Here is a 23,284-nt window from a genome sequence, read left to right as displayed (position 1 = left end):
GGGAAAAAGAGCCAAATAGTTAGTAGCAATGGTAAAACTTTTTTCTTAACAGTATTATTTTCTTCTGGGTGCTTGCTATGTGGGGGCCTGGTGAGTCATTGATCCAGATATGCCTGCATCTACATCCTGGTTCAATCAATTATTAGCTTATGTGGCTTGGGGTAGGTGTTAAAGAAGTCTTGTTTTCTTTAAAGAAAGTTGAGATGATAGTACTTAAACTTCAAGGTTAATATTCTTTTTAAAAAAGATTTTATTTCTTTATTCATGAGAGAGAGAGAGAGAGAGACAGAGACAGAGACACAGGCAGAGAGAGAGAAACAGGCTCCATACAGGGAGCCCGACATGGGATTCAATCCCTAGTATTCCAAGATCACGCCCTGGGCCAAAGGCAGGTGCTAAACTGCTGAGCCACCCAGGTGTCCCCAAGGTTAATATTCAACAATTAAGAATGGATGAAGAAAGTACTAGTTCATAAAAGATGTTTAGTGCAGGCTAGATCCTCCTATGTTAATGGTTATCAAGAAACAACAGTGTTGTCATAGAGTGTAAAATAAAAGCATGAAGTGAGAAATAAATAAGTTAAAGTAATTAGACTTTTTAATTAAAAATAATAATTTTATGTGATGATTTCAATTCTATTCGTATCAAAGATAAAAAGCATTGTAATTGGCCCAGCATTGAAGATCACTCTGTTGAAATGTCACAGATAGGACACCTCAGATATTTGAGCTCCAGGGTTATGGTGTTCTCTTAGCACTTGTATAATTTAGAGAAACTTTCTCTTCCCCGTAAAAGTTCATTTGCTGTCTAGAATATCTCATTAAGCAACAAAAGTCTGCTTAAAGTTAACAGTCTAGAATATTGCATTAAGCGATAGAGAGATAATTAAATTCAGTTTGCAAACTAAGGAAGTTGATGTCCAGATGTGCCAGTTATGAATTTATAGCTCCAAATCAACACTTCATTGCCTGTGTTGTGAAAATATAGCTGGGTCCTTTAAATAGATTTCCTTTGTCAGCTGTCACAATGTTAAGTTTTAAGGGTTAGAGCATATTGGAGGGAAACTCTTTTTGGGTTCCTGGACCCAACTCCAACATGGGTGTTGGCAGGACTTCCTATACAACATCAAACACTTCTCACCCAAACCAACAGGATGTCTACAAACTCATCTCAGTTCTAACCCTATCTCCCCAGAAATAGCATTAGGTTGCATAGGTTGAAGGTTCAGTCCTACACAGACTGTCCTCCTCCACACTCCAGATGCCAGCAGCAAGTTCATGTTGTTACCTGCACTTCTGTCAAACTGGCTACAAATCAGAGGCTCCCAAGTCCCCCTCCTTGAGTTCAATTAATTTGCTACAGTAGCCCACAGGACTCAGAAAAACATTTCTTTACTAGATTACTGGTTTATTATAAAAGGACATAACTCAGGAATAGTCAGATGGAAGAGGTGCAGAGGGAAAATCATGAGGGAAAGGCGTGGGAGCTTCCATATTCCCTTCAAGCCAGAAGCTTTATTACATAGGCACAATTGATTAAATCATTGGCCATTGGTGATTTTTTTTTTGGGGGGGGTTTTTAAAAATTGTTTTATTGTGATAAAATATCCACAATGTGTATTGTCCTAACTATTCACAAGTGTACAATTGAGTAGTATATACATTCACAATGCTGTACAACCATCACTGTTATTTATACCCCAAAAGTTTTTCATTGTCCTCAAAATGGTCTGTACTCATTAAACACAAATACCACTTTCCCCTGGACCCCCAGTAATTATGATTCTACTTTTTGTTTCTGTGAATATACCTACACTTGGTACCTTGTGGAAGTGGGATCGTATAATATTTGTCTCTCTGTATATGGCTTATATCACTAAGTACAATGATTGCAGGTCCATGTTATAGGATATATCACAATTTTATTCCTTTTTATGGCTGAATAATATTCCAATGAAGTATGTACCACATCTTGTTTTCCCTTCATCTGCTAATGGACACTTAGGTTGTTTCTATCTTTTGACTATTGTGGATAATGCTGCTATGATGTTGGTGACAAATATCTGTTCCAGTCCCTACTTCCAATTATTCTGAATAAATACGTATAATATATATTTTACATATATAATATATACTACATATTATATATATAATCTAGGAGTGGACTTACTAGGTCATATGGTATGTCTATGTTTAATCTTATGTGAAACTGCCAAACCATTTTCCACAATGGCTGCACTCTTTTACGTTCTCAACAGGTGTACACAAGAGTTCTAATTTTTCCATATCCTTCCCAACACCTGTTATTATCTGGTGTTTCTGATTTATGTATGTATGTATGTATGTATGTATGTATGTATTTATTTATTTATCATTATTATAGCCCTCCTTGTAGGTGTAAAGTGCTGTCCCATTGTGGCTTTGATTTGTATTTCTCTTGTAACTACTAATGTTGGGCATCTTTTTCTTTTTTTACAAAATCAATGCCCAGAAATCAATGGCATTTCTATACACTAACAATGAGACTGAAGAAAGAGAAATTAAGGAGTCAATCCCATTTACAATTGCACCCAAAAGCATAAGATACCTAGGAATAAACCTTACCAAGGAGGTGAAGGATCTATACCCTAAAAACTATAGAACACTTCTGAAAGAAATTGAGGAAGACACAAAGAGATGGAAAAATATTCCATGCTCATGGATTGGCAGAATTAATATTGTGAAAATGTCAATGTTACCCAGGGCAATTTACACGTTTAATGCAATCCCTATCAAAATACCATGGACTTTCTTCAGAGAGTTAGAACAAATTATTTTAAGATTTGTGTGGAATCAGAAAAGACCCCGAATAGCCAGGGGAATTTTAAAAAAGAAAACCATAGCTGGGGGCATCACAATGCCAGATTTCAGGTTGTACTACAAAGCTGTAGTCATCAAGACAGTGTGGTACTGGCACAAAAATAGACACATAGATCAATGGAACAGAATAGAGAACCCAGAAGTGGACCCTGAAATGTATGGTCATCTAATATTCGATAAAGGAGGAAAGACTATCCATTGGAAGAAAGACAGTCTCTTCAATAAATGGTGTTGGGAAAATTGGACATCCACATGCAGAAGAATGAAACTGGACCACTCTCTTTCACCATACACAAAGATAAACTCAAAATGGATGAGAGATCTAAATGTGAGACAAGAGTCCATCAAAATCCTAGAGGAGAACACAGGCAACACCCTTTTTGAACTTGGCCACAGGAACTTTTTGCAAGATACATCCACAAAGTCAAAAGAAACAAAAGCAAAAATGAACTATTGGGACTTCATCAAGATAAGAAGCTTTTGCACAGCAAAGAAACAGTCCACAAAAGTAAAAGACAACCTACAGAATGGGAGAAGATATTTGCAAATGACATATCAGATAAAGGGCTAGTTTCCAAAATCTGTAAAGAACTTATTAAACTCAACACCAAAGAAACAAACAATCCAATCATGAAATGGGCAAAAGACATGAAGAGAAATCTCACAGAGGAAGACATGGACATGGCCAACATGCACATGAGAAAATGCTCTGCATCACTTGCCATCAGGGAAATACAAATCAAAACCACAATGAGATACCACCTCACACCAGTGAGAATGGGGAAAATTAACAAGGCAGGAAACAACAAATGTTGGAGAGGATGCGGAGAAAAGGGAACCCTCTTACACTGTTGGTGGGAATGTGAACTGGTGCAGCCACTCTGGAAAACTGTGTGGAGGTTCCTCAAAGAGTTAAAAATAGACCTGCCCTACGACCCAGCAATTGCACTGCTGGGGATTTACCCCAAAGATTCAGATGCAATGAAACGTCGGGACACCTGCACCCCGATGTTTCTATCAGCAATGGCCACAATAGCCAAACTGTGGAAGGAGCCTCGGTGTCCATCGAAAGATGAATGGATAAAGAAGAGGTGGTTTATGTATACAATGGAATATTACTCAGCGATTAGAAACGACAAATACCCACCATTTGCTTCAACGTGGATGGAACTGGAGGGTATTATGCTGAGTGAAATAAGTCAATCGGAGAAGGACAAGCAGTGTATGTTCTCATTCATTTGGGGAATATAAATAATAGTGAAAGGGAATATAAAGGAAGGGAGAAGAAATGTTGGGAAATATCAGGAAGGGAGACAGAACATAAAGACTCCTAACTCGGGGAAACGAACTAGGGGTGGTGGAAGGGGGGAGGAGGGCGGGTGTTGGAGGGGAATGGGTGACGGGCACTGAGGTGGACACTTGACGGGATGAGCACTGGGTGTTTTTCTGTATGTTGGTAAATTGAACACCAATAAAAATTAATTAAAAAAAAAAAAGAAAAAAGAAAAAGATGCCATTGGTGATTAATTCAACTTCTGATCCTTCTCTCCTCCCTGGAGGTCTAAGGGTGGGACTAAAAATTCCTACCCTTTAATCACATGATTGGGTCCATTGGCAATCTTCCCCCAACTCTTACGTGGGGTCCAAAAGTCACCACATCAACATAACAAAAGACACTTTTATCAGTGTCAATGCTTAGGAAATGTCATGGATTTTGGGAGCTATGAGCAGGTAACTATGGATGAAAACCAAATATATATATTTCTTTTCAATCACAATATCATAGAAGCTAAAGGAAGAAAGTGTTATTGTCTTCTGGCCCCAGTTCTTCTTCTTGCCAGCCTCCTGCCAAATGATTTGCTCTAGGGCTGGGTTCCTGCAGTGCACAATGCTCAGAAACACCATCAGCTAGCAGCTTCTTCCAGGGATGGCTCTGTAACAGAGACTCTTGTGTACGGCACACCTCCATCCATGGTTTCTCCTATCCCTACTTCAGCAACATGCAATGAATTCTGAGGCATTACAGCTCCCTCTGGATGGCTTCCTCCAGAGGGCAGGTTACCATCAAGTTTCAGTGACAAAGCATCTCAGCAAATGCACAATAAGAAATGGATCTTACTCTGGGAGGACTTCTTTTTCGGATGCTCTATCTCAGACCTGGAAGTTGAGACTGCTCATTATTCCTGCTATTTCTATATTCTTTAGAGTTCTAATTCTTCTTATTTCCGGCTAACCAATTCTCTAGTACTTCAATATTTTGTTATAGTTAATAATTATTTGTGTTAATCTTTCCCTATTCAAGTGACTATGTGGTTTCTGTTTCCTTGTTTGATCCTCATGGGTACACTAAAGTTTGTTATTATCTATGTGGGACCACGAGATAACAAATCTGTTCTATCTAGATGCCGTTCTGTTAACTTGTTAACACAAGTTTATTATATCTCTTGAAGTGCAACCAAAAGTGGTAAATAAAAAAGGATAAAGGAATTATTAATCCTATACTCCTTCTACTAGGGAAGGCATCTACAGAGACATGTAATGAGGTGAGGTTGTAGGAAAAAGACACATTATTTGAGCAGAGTGTGCTAGAATATTATTTTTTTGAGTTACATAGTAACAATGTGAGAATGTTGTTTTTGGTGTTCAGGTCTTCCTGTATTGTCAGTCTATAAGAAAAAGAAGTTCCAAATGAGTCTTTACACACTGGTAATTTGAATTTCGACCCTGTTTTGATTTAAATTTATTAAACAACCAAATCAACCACTGAACTGTAGGGGAAATCTATCAAAAGAAAGATGGATGATACATTGATATTATGTTTGAACGAACTGTGGTTATTCCAGCAATTCTTTAAGATATTTACTAACTGATAGTAATTTGAAGAGTGTCTGCCAACACCATCTACTTTGGAAATAGGGCCTTTGCAGATGTAATTAGTTAAGATGAAGTCATACTGATTAGAGCTGTCCATAAGTCCAGTGAGTAGTGTCTTTATAAGAAGAGGAGAGGACACAGACATAAGCATGGAGGTCAAAGCAATATGGGGAGGGAGGCAGTGACTCATCCATAAGCCAAGGAACACCAAGGGTTTCCTACAACTATTAGAAGTTAGGAGAGAAGCATAGGATGGCTCCCTTCACCCCTAATCTTCCAACACTAACCAACCAAATGTGCTGACACCTTGATTTCAGACTTACAGTCTCCAGAACTGTGAGAGACTAAATTTGTTATTTTGAGCCACCCAGTTTGTTAACGCAGCTCTAGGACACTAATACACAGTTATTGTAGTATGAATTGGGAATTCACTGGTAAATAAAACAAAAACCATTCATGTCCTCATGGCTGCTGGTCATCTTTTGACATTTTCACTGATAGTTTAAAAACTTGTTTATATATAATATTTTTATTTGGAAGGCCCTTTTATGTTTGTAGCATCATAAGAAATTGTAGCTGCTGAAATGGCAGCCAAAATTTGGTAATGTGGCCTTGTGAGGAATCTTGTTAGATGGGGTCATCTATTAAGCCTTCAGTTCAGTTATTACTAAATAACTTTTGAGGAAATCCTGCAGAAAATCCTGTGGAGCTCCTAAACATTAACATACACACAGAGATAGACACTGCACACTACTTCATTCACTTCCTTAATTCAGAAACGCTTTATCTCAGGTATTAGGTAGATTCGACTCAGCCCATAATTTCAACAGTGACCCCAAGAGGACAGAGTTGATGACTTCTGAACCTCCTGCGATTAGTATTAATTAGGGAGAAATGATTTGGTGCTACCAAGGCTATAATTTCTCCCATTATAAAACCATTAATTTCACCTTATTACTTTCTTCTGGAAATGGTCTTGCTCAGAATTGCCTGTTACTTCCCTACAGCACGAATCCTAGCCTGTATCTCGTTTGGACTAAACAGCACACCTAACGTCCTCTTGTATATTCTACATCTTAAGGATTTTCCTTTCTCCTCTTTTTATGTGAATCACTGACTTTATTCTTATATTCTCTGTGGTGCTCTTAGCATATTGTGCATTTTGAATGAAGACTTACTTTTTTATATGAATGGCTTTAGGGATATAGATTTTTAAAGTTTTCAATACTGACATCTTAATTGCCTCTGGAATGTGAATAACACCTTAAAACATACTATTTCCCAGATGTTAAGAGCCTAACATGAAAAAGAAATTAATTAAAAATGACTCCAAGGAAAGTATATGTGAAAGTTTTCTCTAATAATTTTGCAACTTTTCTATAAGTTCATTGAAATTATTTAAAATAAAAAAGTAAAACAAACAGAAACCCTCTAAAACACAAACATTAAAAATCTACTTAATGCTAGTTTTTGCTTTCTTATCTCCTTTGGGACTTAGAACTGAAGTCAAAGCCAACAAGCCCAATCTGATGAGTAAATAAAGGCAGTGCCCCCATCCAGTACATGATCTCAGAGGTGATTGGAAAACCTTGATAGAGGACATTGGTATTTGTGCCTGACGGGAGCACCTTCTCACACCTTGTAGCAGAGTTTCGATTTTCCTTGTAAGTGACCACCTCCCATCCCACTCCATTCTCATTTGTGCAGTGCTCAATTGGGAAATTGACTTCAGCTCCAAATCAGACCAGTCAGACTCAATTCTGTTTCTTGGTGGAAGTTATTGGGAAAAAGAAGTGCTCCTTGGTCATCTTGACTCAATGTAGAAAACTCTACTTAAATATAGTCAGTGCAGAGGAAAGTAAAACTGAGAGATGGAGAAAATTCAAGCTCTCATGAGACTGTGTGAGATCCCAGATCCAGTTTATCCCAAAGCTGCTTGTTTCAGTTTCAAATAGACTGGGAAGTAGCCCCCTCTTTTTTTTTGGGCGGGGGGACTTAAATTAACTTGAGTTGGATTTCTATCACAAACTGAGAAAGTAAGAATTAGCTTGGACTGAGAATGTAAAATCTGCTTGGCCATTCATCAGGCTGGAATAGCAGGCAGAGATAAAGCCAGTTTGGCAAAGTGAACAGGAAATGCTCTTTCTCCCAAGGGCATACTGTGGTTCTAAAGTGTCCTAAGAATGCCCTTCTTGAATGACAGTGGCTACCTGAAAATCCAACAGTAAGAATGAGACATCCCACTCCTGCATGCAGGATCTAAGTCACTCTGATGCAGGTGAACAACCTCTACTCACAACCCAAGAGCAGAGCTTTGGAGAAGGGGTTTTCTCACATAGTTATCTTCTTTGTAGGGCCAAAGGAAGTAGGACACTGGGTCCACTTTGTAGTCCAGACTCTATACAGCTTTACTCAGCTTCGAATGTATTAAAATAGTGTTGCATTGAAATGTCATCTAAACTTCACCCTTTCACAGAAATCTGTAACCCTCTCCTTTCCTTTGTTTTGTAAGATGACCCATGTTTCATCTTCTGTGTGGTCTCCCTCATAATAATGGGCAAATTAATCTGATTTTTAAACTGATTAAACATATAAAACTGATCTGAGAAACCAGTAACAAATAGTTACAGGTGGCTTCAGGTTAACTAGATGTAAGAAACAAAAGGGTTTTAATTATTATAGCCTTTTTCCAATAATAATTCCTCCACCCAAATTGGCTTTACTTATTTACCTTTAAAGATTTTATTTGTGTATTCCTGAGAAACACAGAGCGAGAGGCAGAGACATGGGCAGAGGGAGAAGCAGGCTGCCCATGTGCCCCCAAAATTGGTTTTAAAATTAAAGATCTGGTCATGTAATTCTCCCCCAAAGTAAATCTCCTGGAAAACTCAAGACTTCAGAGTATCTCATTTGGACTAAACATTTATCGTAGGATAATTTCTTAAGAGAAGGCGTAGCCATGAAGATAAATTTGACTAGTTGTTTTAAAGTTGAGCTCCATAGTAGTTACTCAGAGTGGGATGCCTGTGCCAGGAGCATCGGCATCGTTTTGGGGGGGCTGTTTGAAAGGCAGAATCTGATGCCCCAGCCTTAACTTGCTGAATCAGAGTCTGTATTTCATTAAGATTCTGGTTGTTGTATGCATCATAAAGTTTGAGAAGTGCAACCTCAGGGAGTCTGGAGTGTTTTCATAGGGCTTTCCAAGAAAACTCCCAGGTGGGCAAGGGGACACACGGCTATTGGCCTTTCCCTTATGAAATACATCCTGTGATATATTATTTTGTGAGTTTTACTTTTTACTCTATGTAAATGCTTCTTTAATACTTCATTGTGAATGAGCTCGTTGGATTGTAAGAGAATAGGTTTTGTTTGCAGCGAATAAAGGAAGGATCCTACTAAAGAGAAGCTATGAACCTAAACATTAAAGTCCTCTACCCAATTCTGTCATTTGCATGGAGACGGCTGCTGGGAGAAGCTGCTGCTTCTTTTAGAGTACGAGCACCTGGGGTCCTAGAATGGCTCTAAATAACAGAATCGAGAAGGTGGGTCTATCAGAGGCCTATTGGTATAAGAACCAGGAAACCTCGTAGGATAATTTCTTAAAAGAAGGTGTAGCCATGAAGATAAATTCGATCAGGAAGAAAGTTTGGTCTTCAGAGGGAAGTAGTTGATTTTAGGAACATCATGGGGGCTTCCACTGGAATTAATTTCTGTCCCAAGCCCATAGATAATGGGGGAGGAGGGGGAGAGAAAGAGAGAGAACTGATTTTGGGGTAACTACTATTAGGGTAGTAAAGTCTGTCTATTAGAGTCTAACATAAAGGAAGGAGAAGTATTTCACATTTGCCTTTGTTCAGCTTTGATTGCTCACCCCTTTGGCACCTGAGGGCTTTACCTTTGCTGTGATGCCCAGCTGGGGATAAGCAGTGCCTACTGGACAGATTCTTGAGTCTGGTGGAAAAGAGGCCAAGATTGGAGGCTGAAGTGAGCATCGAGATGAGGAAGTAACAACAGCCAAAACAGCCAACAGCTGGAAAATGTGTTTTTTTGTTTGTTTGTTTGTTGTTTAACTAAGCATACAGGGAACATCTTCTGGGAACCCAGGAGAGTGTGGGAAGGGAGCAGTCTTGTTAGAAGCAGGAGCTGTGGAATTCTAGTTAATGTATTCAGCAAACCCCACTTGTGTCTACAAGCAGAAGCAGCATGGAAGAGTTTGCAAGGGATTTTGTGGAAATTCAAAATGTAAAAAAAACCTGACAAACCCCCAGACAAAAAACGAAATAAAACAAAATGTAATCCTTTTCCTCACCCTTTCTCAGCTCTTTTTAAATAGCTGCATCATAAGCCAGTTTCCCTGGGTAGATATTCTTCGCAATGACTGAGTTGACTTTATGGCTAAGAGATGGCGTTTTTCTGCATTTAGAGTGAACACCATGCAGTATATTTTCCCCTAAATTCCGCCAATGTTAGTATTTCTCCAAGGAATACAAGACGTGGAGGATACTGACTTATATTTTTTTGAACCCTCCTCACCACCAGTGCTCAGCATGTGCATGGCCCTTCTCAAGCACTTGTCTACCATTTGATTGGGTCACATCTACTCACAATTTAATTTCATTGTGTCCAAACATGTTTTAATAACTGCCATGCCCTGGGAATGCAGAAATAGCTAAGATGTGCCTTCTCTTGTCAAAGTTTAAGTCAAAGATTCAAAATCTTATAGTCCAATGAGAAAAGGATTATTGGTTCTATATTAGTATTTTCTGCTTTTTCCTCATGCCAAAATGAAAACCAGTCTGCAGACATACTTTCCCCGCAAAATGAAAGAAGCACAATTTAATAATAGCTGAGCACTTGTGTTGAGGCAAAAGATTTTCTCTCAATTATTTCTCGGTAAAACCCCAGGAGGTCAAGTTTACACATTTCCATGAGGTTAAAAAGTGTGAGAGGAGAATAAGTATTCTGACAAGGAGTTCTTCAGGAACTGTCAGCATTGGCATTCTTCACCATCCTCCTCTGCCTGTCACTGAGGGCACTAAATCCCACTTTCTAGAATTCAATGTGGTTTTAATGTGGTTCACCTTTACTTAATAGCTAGCTGCAGATGGTTCCAGGAATATATCTATCCACTGAACTGAAGGATATATGTGGTAGAAGGTGCTTCGCTATATTCAGGTTTGCTTCTTGAACTTGATTCCAGGGCAGCCTTTATTATGGTTTATTATTAAGGACTATGGTGAAGCACATGTTGAGAGAGCCAATGCTGAAACCATCCATCCCAGGATTAATAAGCCTCAGCCTTACTTTCTACTTTAAAAGAGGTATTTCTTCCAATTTCAGGTGATGTTTTCACTCTTTTGATCTAGAAAGCATCATCATTTTTACCCTGTGTGGAAGAGACACTTCTTTATGGAGTCTGTGTTACCTTATGAAGTCAGCCTCTCGTGGGAAGGAAAAAGTTTCATCTGAAGTGCTGGAGGCAAGGAGAGGAGCGAGAAGAGATGGAGCCTCCACTTTGGCTGTTTTAGAGTCATGGATAGAATGTGGTAGCCGAGCTTGAACACAGCGTTCCCATGCATGAGGATGGGGATATGGCAGGGAGAGATGGGGAATCCACTGTTCATTAATGCTCGGCCCTTACCAACCAATTCCCAGTTGTACTTGCTGCAGAAATTGTCTTTTTCTTCTTAGGTTTTCAGGAACAACTGTTCAAACAGCTTTACTCTCTGGGGGTATTACTTTGAAAAGGTCATTGAGAATAAATGCATGTTTGTTTGTTGTTTATTTATTAAAGGACAAAATGATGCCACCTGTTAGCTCCATGGAGAAAGTACCAAAGATGTGCTTCATCCATTTTCCTAAGGGACATTTTAGAAATGTCTTGAAGTGCTTAGCAGGGAGCCTACCATAGAGCAGGTATTTGGCAAATGTTTGCTAAATAACTGACTAAATGAACAATGGCTCCCATAAACTATGGCAATGTTAAGGACAAAGATATGATTATGTGGAGCATTTTTCACAGGTACACACTGTTTTACAAATGTAGAAATCACTACAGCTTTATAAATAGAAATCCTCAATGTCATGAACCCATGAATGTAAATGAATGTATCTAACAAGCAGAGGTTTTTTGGGGGGACTTATGTCCAAGTTCAGTCCCCCAAATAACCTTGGACTGTGTGTCTTTTGTTTTGTTTTGTTTTGCTGAATCGTATTTAAAGTACTATTACAATGCTTAAATTTTGTTTGAAGGCTGATTTGAACCCTAATCCATAGACTTTATTTGGTGAAATACAAAGGCAATTTCCTTTTTGAAATAGTGTTTCATCAGGCAACACCCTTTTTGAACTTGGCCACAGGAACTTTTTGCAAGATACATCCACAAAGTCAAAAGAAACAAAAGCAAAAATGAACTATTGGGACTTCATCAAGATAAGAAGCTTTTGCACAGCAAAGAAACAGTCCACAAAAGTAAAAGACAACCTACAGAATGGGAGAAGATATTTGCAAATGACATATCAGATAAAGGGCTAGTTTCCAAAATCTGTAAAGAACTTATTAAACTCAACACCAAAGAAACAAACAATCCAATCATGAAATGGGCAAAAGACATGAAGAGAAATCTCACAGAGGAAGACATGGACATGGCCAACATGCACATGAGAAAATGCTCTGCATCACTTGCCATCAGGGAAATACAAATCAAAACCACAATGAGATACCACCTCACACCAGTGAGAATGGGGAAAATTAACAAGGTAGGAAACCACAAATGTTGGAGAGGATGCGGAGCAAAGGGAACCCTCTTACACTGTTGGTGGGAATGTGACCTGGTGCAGCCACTCTGGAAAACTGTGTGGAGGTTCCTCAAAGAGTTAAAAATAGACCTGCCCTACGACCCAGCAATTGCACTGTTGGGGATTTACCCCAAAGATTCAGATGCAATGAAACGCCGGGACACCTGCACCCCGATGTTTCTAGCAGCAATGTCCACGATAGCCAAACTGTGGAAGGAGCCTCGGTGTCCATCGAAAGATGAATGGATAAAGAAGAGGTGGTTTATGTATACAATGGAATATTACTCAGCCATTAGACATGACAAATACCCACCATTTGCTTCAACCTGGATGGAACTGGAGTGTCTTATGCTGAGTGCAGGAAGTCAATCGGAGGACAAACAATGTATGTTCTCATTCATTTGGGGAATATAAATAATAGTGAAAGGGAATATAAAGGAAGGGAGAAGAAATGTGTGGGAAATATCAGGAAGGGAGACAGAACATAAAGACTCCTAACTCTGGGAAACGAACTAGGGGTGGTGGAAGGGGAGGAGGGCGGGGGGTGGGGGTGAATGGGTGACGGGCACTGAGGGGGACACTTGACGGGATGAGCCCTGGGTGTTATTCTGTATGTTGGTAAATTGAACATCAATAAAAATTAATTTATTTAAAAAAAAAAAGAAATAGTGTTTCATGCATTGGGCATAGTGAAGGCTCAGCAAAAAGTAGATTTCCTTTACCCTAAGCTTTTAGCCCCAGGATGGCATTTTATAACAATAACACTAAATTAATGTAATATTTCTGTATTGATATTGGTCTTCTTTGTGGTAATATCAGAAGCTCAGAGCATCAGACTTTGGAGATACCTAACTTTGATGTAATGGAAGTACTCGTGGCATTGCCTTTATTGGTGGAGAATATATCTTTTCACAGAGGAAATCCTTATATCATGATTCATATTTTTAAAAAATAATTATATTTTCTCATGCTCTGAATCATGTTCCATGTAAGAGATCTACTTTTGGACTTATAATAAAGCATTGATGAATATGAGATAAAAATAATAAAGATAACTGGTACCAGGACTTTATTAGCATTTCACTGGATACAAAGAAACTTTTTTTTACATTAAGAACAATAATCTTATCCAAAAAATTCACATTTGCTAAACAGAACAGTGGTAGGTATGTATTTTCTTTACACCACATTAAATTATCAATGACCAGATCCTAAAAAGAGAAGGCACAGATCTGTCTCCCTCTGGTGAATTTCTGGTGTCTAATGAAGGAAATGTCACCAGCTTTGCAAACTTCCATCCTTTAGAAATTAAGCAAATCAAATAAGAATATGTGTAAGCAGGGACCATGAGATGGAAACGTTGTAATAAGGAATTTGGATTTTATTGTCACTTATAGGAATTTCAAGAAAGGAGGTAGGTACCAAAAATGTTCCAAAACTCTATCCACATTCAGACCACATCAAGGATTCACTGTTGGATACAACAGTCTTTGAAAACTCTATTTTAGGAATTCCAACATAATTCTATTCTCTGCAAACTGTTCTAGAAACCGGCCCTAGATATCTTTGTTCTTACCCTGGGGTGTCTTGAGTTTTCAATTCCTCTAAAAAAAAAAATGCTGGTTGCTATAATCTGCTTTGCCAAATCTCCCTGTCAGGTACTGGTTCATTGTCAGGGTCCATGTTCTATTCGTTGAGCAACCAAGTTTCCTGAGAAAGTACTGACAAAGTTGTGCCTATATCCCAGACTCTTTTTTTCCTTTCTTTTTTCAGCAATCAAGAGGGTTTTTTTTTTTCTGTATCAATGTTCTATAATTCCATAGATGATCAGTTCTAAACTGATAAAAATAATTTGCGGTAGGGTGTTAAAGAGGGGAGTAATGGATTAGATTGTTACCTCTCTGAGTGAAAAAGAAATTGAATTTTAAGTTGAGTTGGAAAGTACTACCACTTTCTAGGGGCATTTTTAACATGGAGTGTGTTTTGGGGCATCCCAGTTACTGGGGAATGTCATTTATGGGATTAATGGGGAGACTCTAGAATGGTAAAGGAAAATTTTCAATGTGGTGGCATTAATCTTATAGAGGCACTTGCTTGATTATGCCATCTATATTTGAGTTGGTCCTTTGTAAAGCATTCATGGAACTTGGGATGGACCAAACACTTTCCTTCACGAGGGGTATTAGGACTATAGATTTCCATGAGATATCTTAGCATAGGGGTTTAGAAGGAGGTAGGAGCTCACCATCCATTATATATATAGCTCATCTGAAAAAGAGAAAGGCAAGACAGATAGGGCTGCCAGATTAAAGAAAAATACAGGACACATCCAATTAAATTTGAACTTAAGATAAACAATGAGTAAGTTTTTAGTATGTCTCATGAAATGTTTTGAAAATTCTTATACTAAAAAATATTATTTATCTGAAATTAGAATTTTACTGGGTGTCCTGTGTTTTAACTGACAAGCCTAAATATGGAAAAGAAATAATTGAGGATGGAGAAAGAAGAAGTAATAAGAGGATTGATTAATATTCCACACCCAGATCCTAGGCTCAAGGAAGATGACAAAGTTTTTGCTTTGAGCATGACAACTCATGCAGATCCTTGAATTAGTCACGCGTTTTCTATTGCTAGACTACACGTAGGCAGATAGCAAAAGTGTAAAAGGATGTTGCATGCCTATGTTTTGAGAAGGGAACCATGTTGGAACCATCCAATTTGATGGGTCTTTAGCAACTCTCACAGAGTCCAGGGAGTTCATCTTAACTGAGAAGATCCAATCTTTAAAAAGCAATGGTTTTGAAGAAACGATTTTTTATGGAAAACTTATGCTTACATGCAGAATGGTTCCGTGTTTGGAAGAACAGCTTTTGAAGTGCACTGGTTCTGTTGCTGACGGAAACAAATGTGAATCTAATTTTTCTGCATGATAATTAAGTTAATAAATGATTGACATTGGACACTTTTGAGAAGCTTCAGGTGCTCCACAAGCTTAACTATTTGCTTGAGGGAACTCAGGTAATTTCTAAAGCACATTCCTCATGTGATTTTATTTTTTAAAAAAGGCCATTTTAAACAAAAACATTATTTCTCTTGAAATTTTAATCCCAGATTACAACAACAAAAAATGGCAATGATTTAAGGCTGGTCATAATGTGCCCTTTTTCTTTAGGATAAGTTTGATTTTTGATAAGATACAATATATTAACACATAAACCACATACAAGCACATACTTTTGACTCATACAAATATACATTTAGAACTAATACCTATGAAATAGTATCACAAATGAAATAAAAACTGCACAATTTTCAACAGATTCAATCAATACATTTTACAAATTCTACAGAACATTTTATTGATGTCATTGGGAAAACAAACAATTTAGAGCATTATTTAAAACTGTATGTAACACAGGAGCCACCAAGAAGTTATGGCAAATATAGCATTTACACCATTGTGTCACTGAAATCTAGTTGAAAAGACTAAAGTGCTGTAAAATAAAAATACCTTTAAAAACCTTGCTTAGCATATCCTGAAGGACACTGTGCTTTGTTTTCTGTTAGCAACTCAAAACTCGAGCACTCTCTTTATGGAACTCTCATTTGGATGAGTGGCCAAAAGTTAGGAGACTGTGTCACTGGATCTGTAAAACTCTAGAACTGGAGACTCATGAGAACATGCATTTCCTGAGACTTCCAACTTTCCAGTCCTGAACAGGTAACCCTGGCTAAAACATGTTAGGACCTCAAAGAACTTAAAACAGCTTTTAGTAAAGATGAGTGTCTGTTGTAATTTATATTCAAGACTATCTTCAGTTCTCCAGCCTTGAAGTGTATTTGCAATGTATTTAGACTATTACTGCTAGGCATTTCTTATTTATGAAGGTCTTATTTTTCACTGATTTTCTAGAGATTTTTTTCCCCTCTTAAATATTTGAATTATGTTTGTGCCCATTAATGTAGGAAATGTTGATTTTAAGAATTAAAATGGCAATAGAATCAAGTTGAGTGATTGGAGAGTGCAGTTTTAACTTGAATAATGTGTGTGTGTGTGTGACATGTACATCCTGTGTGTGTTTGCATGTGTGTATACATACAGGTGCATACATGCCAAACACTTCATGCTCTAGTACATTCACTGTTAGGTGGCGCTCCATGAAAAGTGAGTTTTCCCAGTATGGCTGAAAGTGAATATTGAGGTCATATAGCATATCCTAAGGCTTTTCAAAGATGCCTCCTCATTCTCTGCACTCATATGATTGTGTAGTAATAAGGGAGACATGAATGATAATGGCAGGAGTGTTCATTATTTTGGTCCTTCAAAATTATAGACAGGAAAGCAAACCAAATAAATGATATTTCTTGCATATTTTCCCTCATCCCACCCATGCCTTTGATTTCCTGCGGCAGATTGACTAAAAGTTGGATTTTGTTTCTGTTTTTTTGCCTTGCAGGACTTGTGGCATAAAGTCTTAAGAAAAAGAAAAAAAAAAAGAAGAAAGAAACCAATCTAAAACAAAAAAGTGCACCAAGATGTATCTCCTACTATCTTGGGGCCTATTTGTAGCCCTTGTGCTCCTAGCTCTCTGGAAAGACAATGCCCTGCTAGGACAAAGGAGCATAGGCTGAGGGTAAGCTCTGATTGCATAATACTAGTCCTCACCCCCACTGTTTATTTAAGGCCCACAGTCTGCTCCCTAAGTGTGCTCCAGGGCAGGGCCAATGGACAGAAGACAACCAAAGATGCCTTCTCTCCATTCCCCTTTCCAAGGACTCCCTCCCGGTGATCTCCCTCTAGCTGGAGGACCCCTGGTCCACTTCTATCTGTTCCCTCCTTTAGAAATTAAGGCAAGTCCATTTATTCTTGGTGCCTGCTACATAGGGACTATATGTCCACATGGAAACCATAACATTGACTTGAAAATACCTTCCGTCAAACAAGGTTTCTGTGTGCATATCATTAATAGCAATAAAAAGCTTTCTCCAGTTAAAAAACTGCACAATTAGTCTAAAGCTTCAGCATGTTTGTTTTTTCCCAGCACCTAAATGACAAATGTGACAAAGCTAATTCTAAGCAAACATTACAAGAAAGCATCTAAGTGCAAGAAAATACAACATAGTTACCTCTATATTTTATTCATTCTTCATTAATATGTTGAAAGATTTGTTTTCTGTCATATTTATAAGTCAAATCCTTGTGTCATTGCAAGTGTGCTTGGCTAAAGATCCTCCTGAGGGATGAATAATGAATCATCAGAGAGAAAATCTGCTCACAAAGCAAATTTACAGGATGAAAATTTCAATAATCCATAGTCTTTTAAAAAGGATTCATATTCAATTGCACATGAATAACAGGTGAAAGAGATAAAAAGATAATAAACCACAAGAGGAGGAAAGGTGGACAGAAAACCATATTTGTAAAATAATTAAGTCCCAAGCTAGAATATTTTACAAAAATATTTGAATATGATTGGCTACTCTACTTTCAAAGGTCTTACTTCTGCTCTTTTCATCCCTTGTTAAGGGCTTCAGTCTCAAAATTAAATTATTTAATATTAACAATGTTTTCACTTGAAAAGAACTGTGTGTCTGGCCAGGTCTGTGTGTGTCCGTGCACATCTGTATCTGTCTGCTGGCGGGAGTGGGTGGATGTTGGCGTACTGTGTGTAGCGAGACATAAGACACACAACTGTAATGTGGAACTGTTGTGTGTATGTGCCTGCTATAGGTCTACCAAGCAGACCTATACACGCTGCATAAGCATTCTCTTCAGTATAAACAATTTTTCTTGCTTCCCTGCAACTGCTAATAAATACTATTTTCTGACAATGAATATTTATAATCTTATAACCAGCTCTTGATTCTTCATAATCTTGACATAATCGTGGGATCAACCTCCTGACCTAGATCTAGGAGATTAAATCACATGCCCTATGTTTAAATTAATTAGAAACCGAGGGCATGCTTGTTGTTTTTCCCTGTGGCCCTACTTTGCATGGACTGCATTTTCCCAAGAAACTATTGAGATGCAAATATTTCTAAACACAAACGTAAAATAATTCATAATCACAAGAATTTCAGCAATTTAGAGATTTGTAGAAGTGCCTCACAATATTCTTGTGAGGCACATAGGTGAAGGCTATTGTGCTCTTTTAAAGTTATCTTAGAGCTGTCAAATATTACAAGGACACCAAAGAGGAATCGAGGCAAAGTCATGTTACCATTTTTATTTTCCTGTAGACCAGGAATATCAAACGTTGGAATACAGAAAGGTTCCATAAAACTTTTGCCTCTGCCATAGTCTTGATTCTGGGGTAGGATAGAACCCAGAAGTGATGGGTCATTGTGAATTTTCAGTGCATCTGCCCAGATCATATGTATTTAGAAATCTCATAAAGACATTTCATGGATCTTTGAGACATTATGGGTATAGTTTCAAAAACTGCTCTAGTTCTTTCTGCCATCCTTCCTTTTTCCTCAACTTCAAGTAAGAATTTGAGTCAAAGCCTCTCAAAATATGTTCTGCAAAACCTGGGATTTAGAATTACATGTTTGGAGATCCCAATTTCATAGGAAAGCTTGCACAATCTTTGACTTCTGTCTTCTTTTTTCCTACCTTTTCTTTTTTAATCAAGAGAATTGTTAGGAGAGATTTTGTAAGAGTTCTTTTCAGAGTTTCCTGATTTTGACACATTTGTCATAATTTTTCATTTACTGAGCATTTGCAGGGCAATATTATTTAAGACATTCCTGAATTAAAATGGCATCCATCTCTTTCCCCCTCTCCCATTTTTCACTACAGAGTTGGCACAAATAGTTCTTCCAAAAAAGTTTTTACACTATATTTATAGCTGCCTTAAATAGAAATACTGTGAAACGCTGTTATTTTCATATAACACAAAAATTACTGATTATGTCTTCCAATATTACTGATGCAGGGAAACTGACTTGATGCATATTTTCTATGACCAAAAGTTAGCAATGATTGACCAATTGCAGATGGCTACAGAATATTATATTATACCAAGTCTCACAAAAACAAATTTCAGTACAACAGTGTAATACACATTACGTTGGGCATTCAATTATTTTGAGTCCCATACAGCATCTGATTAAAAAGAGCGCGGGAGAGAGGGAATGGAAAGGTTCACTTAGAGGAATCATTGTAGGAGCCCTACGCTGAAATCAGAAATGCAATCAAGTAAACACTCATGAGTTAATACGTTACAAAGACTAATTCTGAAAAACAAAATTCACTGGTCTTTTTTTATCTCTAACACTAGAAGCAGATTTTACTCATCAAATGGGAAATGAAATATTTATAGTAATGCAGAGTACAATAATAGTCACTGAAGAAATGGTTTCCCCCTTTTCCCACCCACTATCAGCCTAATCCCCTCAGAGACCAGTGGAATAGGAAGATTAGAGTGTTTATAGATAATATGTCTAATACAATGAGTCTTCTCAATCTTACTCATGGATACTCCAAATGGTACTATCAAGTGTTGGCTTCTCCTTCATCAAAGACATAGTTGAGCTTTATGACAGTGCTGATGAAATCACCAAGTTCTACAAAATCGGCAGTGACAATATTGATACCACTCTCTCCTGGCTTCTGTGTGCGGACCCACTGCATCATGGCAGGAAGAGCTCTGAGAAAGGAAAGAAAAAGAGAAGTCACAGAAGGCAGGATACTATTTTTCAAGCTTACAATAGCCAGGCTTTCCTTTAGTTTTCTAACATATTAAAATAAATGCCTCAGTTATAGACCTCTGAAGGGACTCTGCAGGAGAAATATTCACCATAGTGGTCCATACTGGACTTTTCATCTTTGGCAATCTTAGACGTGTAAGAGTTTATAGTGCAGCTTTTCCACTAAGTAAATGACATACTTGTACTCATATTCCAGTTTGTCATGGTATGATTGCAAACCCTGCAAAGCTAATGGGGGTGGTGAGGTCAGAACTGAATACATGCACTTAACAAACATTTATTATGAGCTGGCTATTTTCAAGAAATATGCTAGATACTGTAAATAGATACAATAGCAAAAACTCCTGCATCCAAAGAATGCATGATTTGGTGGTAGGCAGGTGGATAAAGAAAAACTTTTAAAATGACACAATCAGGACAAAGAGGGACAAATAATAATAATCATAAATTATATAATTTCATAGGAGGGAATAAGTGCTATAAAAATGGGGACAAAAAATGGATTTGGAGTTTGCAGGTAGAGAGGGGTGGTATAGATTACTACTTAAAATAGGATGGGTTGGGCAGCCCGGGTGGCTCAGAGGTTTAGCACTGCCTTCAGCCCAGGGCCTGATCCTGAAGACCCAGGATCGAGTCCCATGTCGGGCTCCCTGCATGGAGCCTGCTTCTCCCTCTGCCTGTGTCTTTGCCTCTTTCTCTCTCTCTCTGTGTCTCTCATGAATAAATAAATTAAAATCTTTAAAAAAATAAATAAATAAAATAAAATAGGATGGCTTGATAGGCCTCTTAGATAAGGGGACATTTGTGCAAAAGTTAAAGGAGACAAGGGAGTTAGTTGTCTTAATATCTAGGGAAGTATTTCAGTCAGCACCATGGCCTTAAAGGAGTAGCATGCCTACTTGGAAAATGAAAAGGGAGAATAGTAAAAGATGAAAATAAGAGGGCAGATCCTGTAGGCACTGTAGGCCATTTTAAGGGCTTTGAGGGTTATTCTGAGTGATACAAGGCGGCTTTGGAAGATCTTTCAGCAAAGTGTAGTGCCTACTGACTTTCATCATAAAAGATGACTCATTACAGGGGTGCCTGGTGGCTCAGTCAGTTAGGTGTCCAGACTCTTGGTTTCATGACTCAGGTCATGATCTTGGGGTTCTGAGATTGAGCCTGGTATTGGGCTCTGCACTAAGTAGGCAGCCCCTTCTTGAGATTCTGTCTCCCTCTCTCTCTCTCTCTGCCCCTCCCATTGCGCTCTCTCACTCTCTGAGATAAGTAAATAAATCTTAAAAATAAAAAGATGACTCATTACCATGAAAACATAAAGGAGAGTCACCTAGTTTAGAACCTGAGTAGTCAGGGAAAACTTCTCAGAAGCCTGCTCCCCAAATGCTGAAGATCAAGAGGACTGGCCAGGTCAAAGTGTGAATGGGGGATGGAGGATGATGGAGTGCATTTCATGCATAGGAAATGCCATTTCTTCACTTATTGACTGTATGATGTGTGCATAGGAGCAGGGCATGGGGACCGACAGACACAGGTGATGTTAATAATGCTGTGCCTTATCCTCTGAAGCACATTGAAGTGACACCTACTATGACTCCAAGTGTCTGGAAGGAAAGTTTACATGGGAAATGGATAAACAAGAAGTCCTGAGAGCAGACAGTGTGACAACAAAGAAAAGTGTGAGGAAATTGATGTTGACTTTGAATTCTTGAGTGAGAGGGAGAGGGAAGGAGAGAGGGGAGAAAGGGAAGAGAGAATGATGTGGTGGGTAGGAATCTCAGAATAGTTACATCATAAGATTTAAGGAAGTCTTCAGTTGGCAAGATAAGAAGGAACCAGATGAAAGAGGGCTTTCAAAATGTAGAACAACTGTCAGCTGCTAACTAGGGAAATCATATACTTAGATTTGTGGTTTGGAGAGAGTGGCTTGCCTTCAGTGTGGGTGAATGAATGAGACAGAACTGGAGTAAGGGCAGGAATAACAATCACGGAGCTGTCAAATAATCCAGACCAGAGATGAGGGAGCTTAAGCTGCACCAGTAGCAATAGATATATTTGAAAGGAACTGAGGCAATAAAGTGATGTTTGGTTAGTGCGGTTGGATGGACATGAAGAGAGGGAAAGAGGCCATGAATGGATGCCGAGATTGCTAGCAGTATTCTGGTGGGTCATTCACTAATCTTGGAAAGGCAGGAGGGAAGACTTTCAAGTGGACATGCTAAATTTGGAATTGGATGTTGATTTTGAGGTGACTTTGGGACACACGAATTGAGATCTCAGTTGGTAGGTGAGTACAGATCTGGTATTCAGGACAGAGCTGTCAAAAGCCATCATCTAGCATAGTTAGAACTGTGGGAGTGGATAAGATTATCTGATTTTATAGAAGAAGAAGAGAAAATGTGAAGCTCAGCAGCATCTAAGGGCTGAATGGAAAACTCGATTCAAGAAAAGAAAAAAAAGAACTAGGCATAGAAGTAGAAGGTAAGTCAGGAGCATGTAATTTTCATGAAAAATAGCACAAAAAGGAAGCCAAGCCTCTTTTGGTTTGTGAAGCCAAAGTGTGGAATGTAATGCATGTGCATTTCTCCAGATCTCAGAAAGCATATCTAGTCTAAACAAGCTCAACCCATCCAGGCAAAACTGGCTTCTCTGACTTGGACTACAGTAATCTGGTGGGTCATATCTTAAAAATTCTTATCCAATGTTTTTCAGCCATACATTTTCCCATTAGACAAAGCCTTTGTCTTTGACTTTCCCAAAGGCAAAAGAGGAGGATCCAACTGCTTCTAAAAGAGGTTAACATGGGTCTAAATGGCCAGTGTCCTCAGAGAATAGACTGGCAGCTGGAGATCTGGTCTTCACAGTAACCATTTCGGAAGATAATTCTACCTTACAATGAAAAAATCTAGATCCCTTAGCACACACACAAGTGTGTTCAAGTTTATTAGAAAGACAGATGCTGTGGCAATGTGTGTGCCGTCACTCAGTTCAAATTCCCTTACTTTTTCTTCTGGACTTGCTACAGCAGATGATATCTCT

The 23,284-nt window shown here is 38.3% G+C and overlaps 1 protein-coding gene across 1 annotated transcript in view; it reads right to left on the bottom strand.

The window, feature by feature from the left end:
* Positions 1 to 13,575: 13,575 nt before the first annotated feature.
* PLCXD3 (phosphatidylinositol specific phospholipase C X domain containing 3) overlaps positions 13,576 to 23,284 on the bottom strand; it is a 167,750-nt gene continuing 158,041 nt past the window's right edge. Inside the window, exon 3 of the mRNA XM_072756993.1 lies at positions 13,576 to 20,187. Coding sequence (XP_072613094.1) covers positions 20,034 to 20,187 — 154 coding nt within the window. The 3' untranslated portion in view covers positions 13,576 to 20,033. The remainder of the gene's footprint in view (positions 20,188 to 23,284) is intronic.

This window comes from Vulpes vulpes, chromosome 4 (assembly GCF_048418805.1).
Source record: "Vulpes vulpes isolate BD-2025 chromosome 4, VulVul3, whole genome shotgun sequence".
Classification (NCBI taxonomy): Eukaryota; Metazoa; Chordata; class Mammalia; order Carnivora; family Canidae; genus Vulpes; species Vulpes vulpes.
The sequence above is the reverse complement of the archived record's forward strand: the minus strand, read 5'-3'. Positions and strand labels throughout refer to the sequence as shown.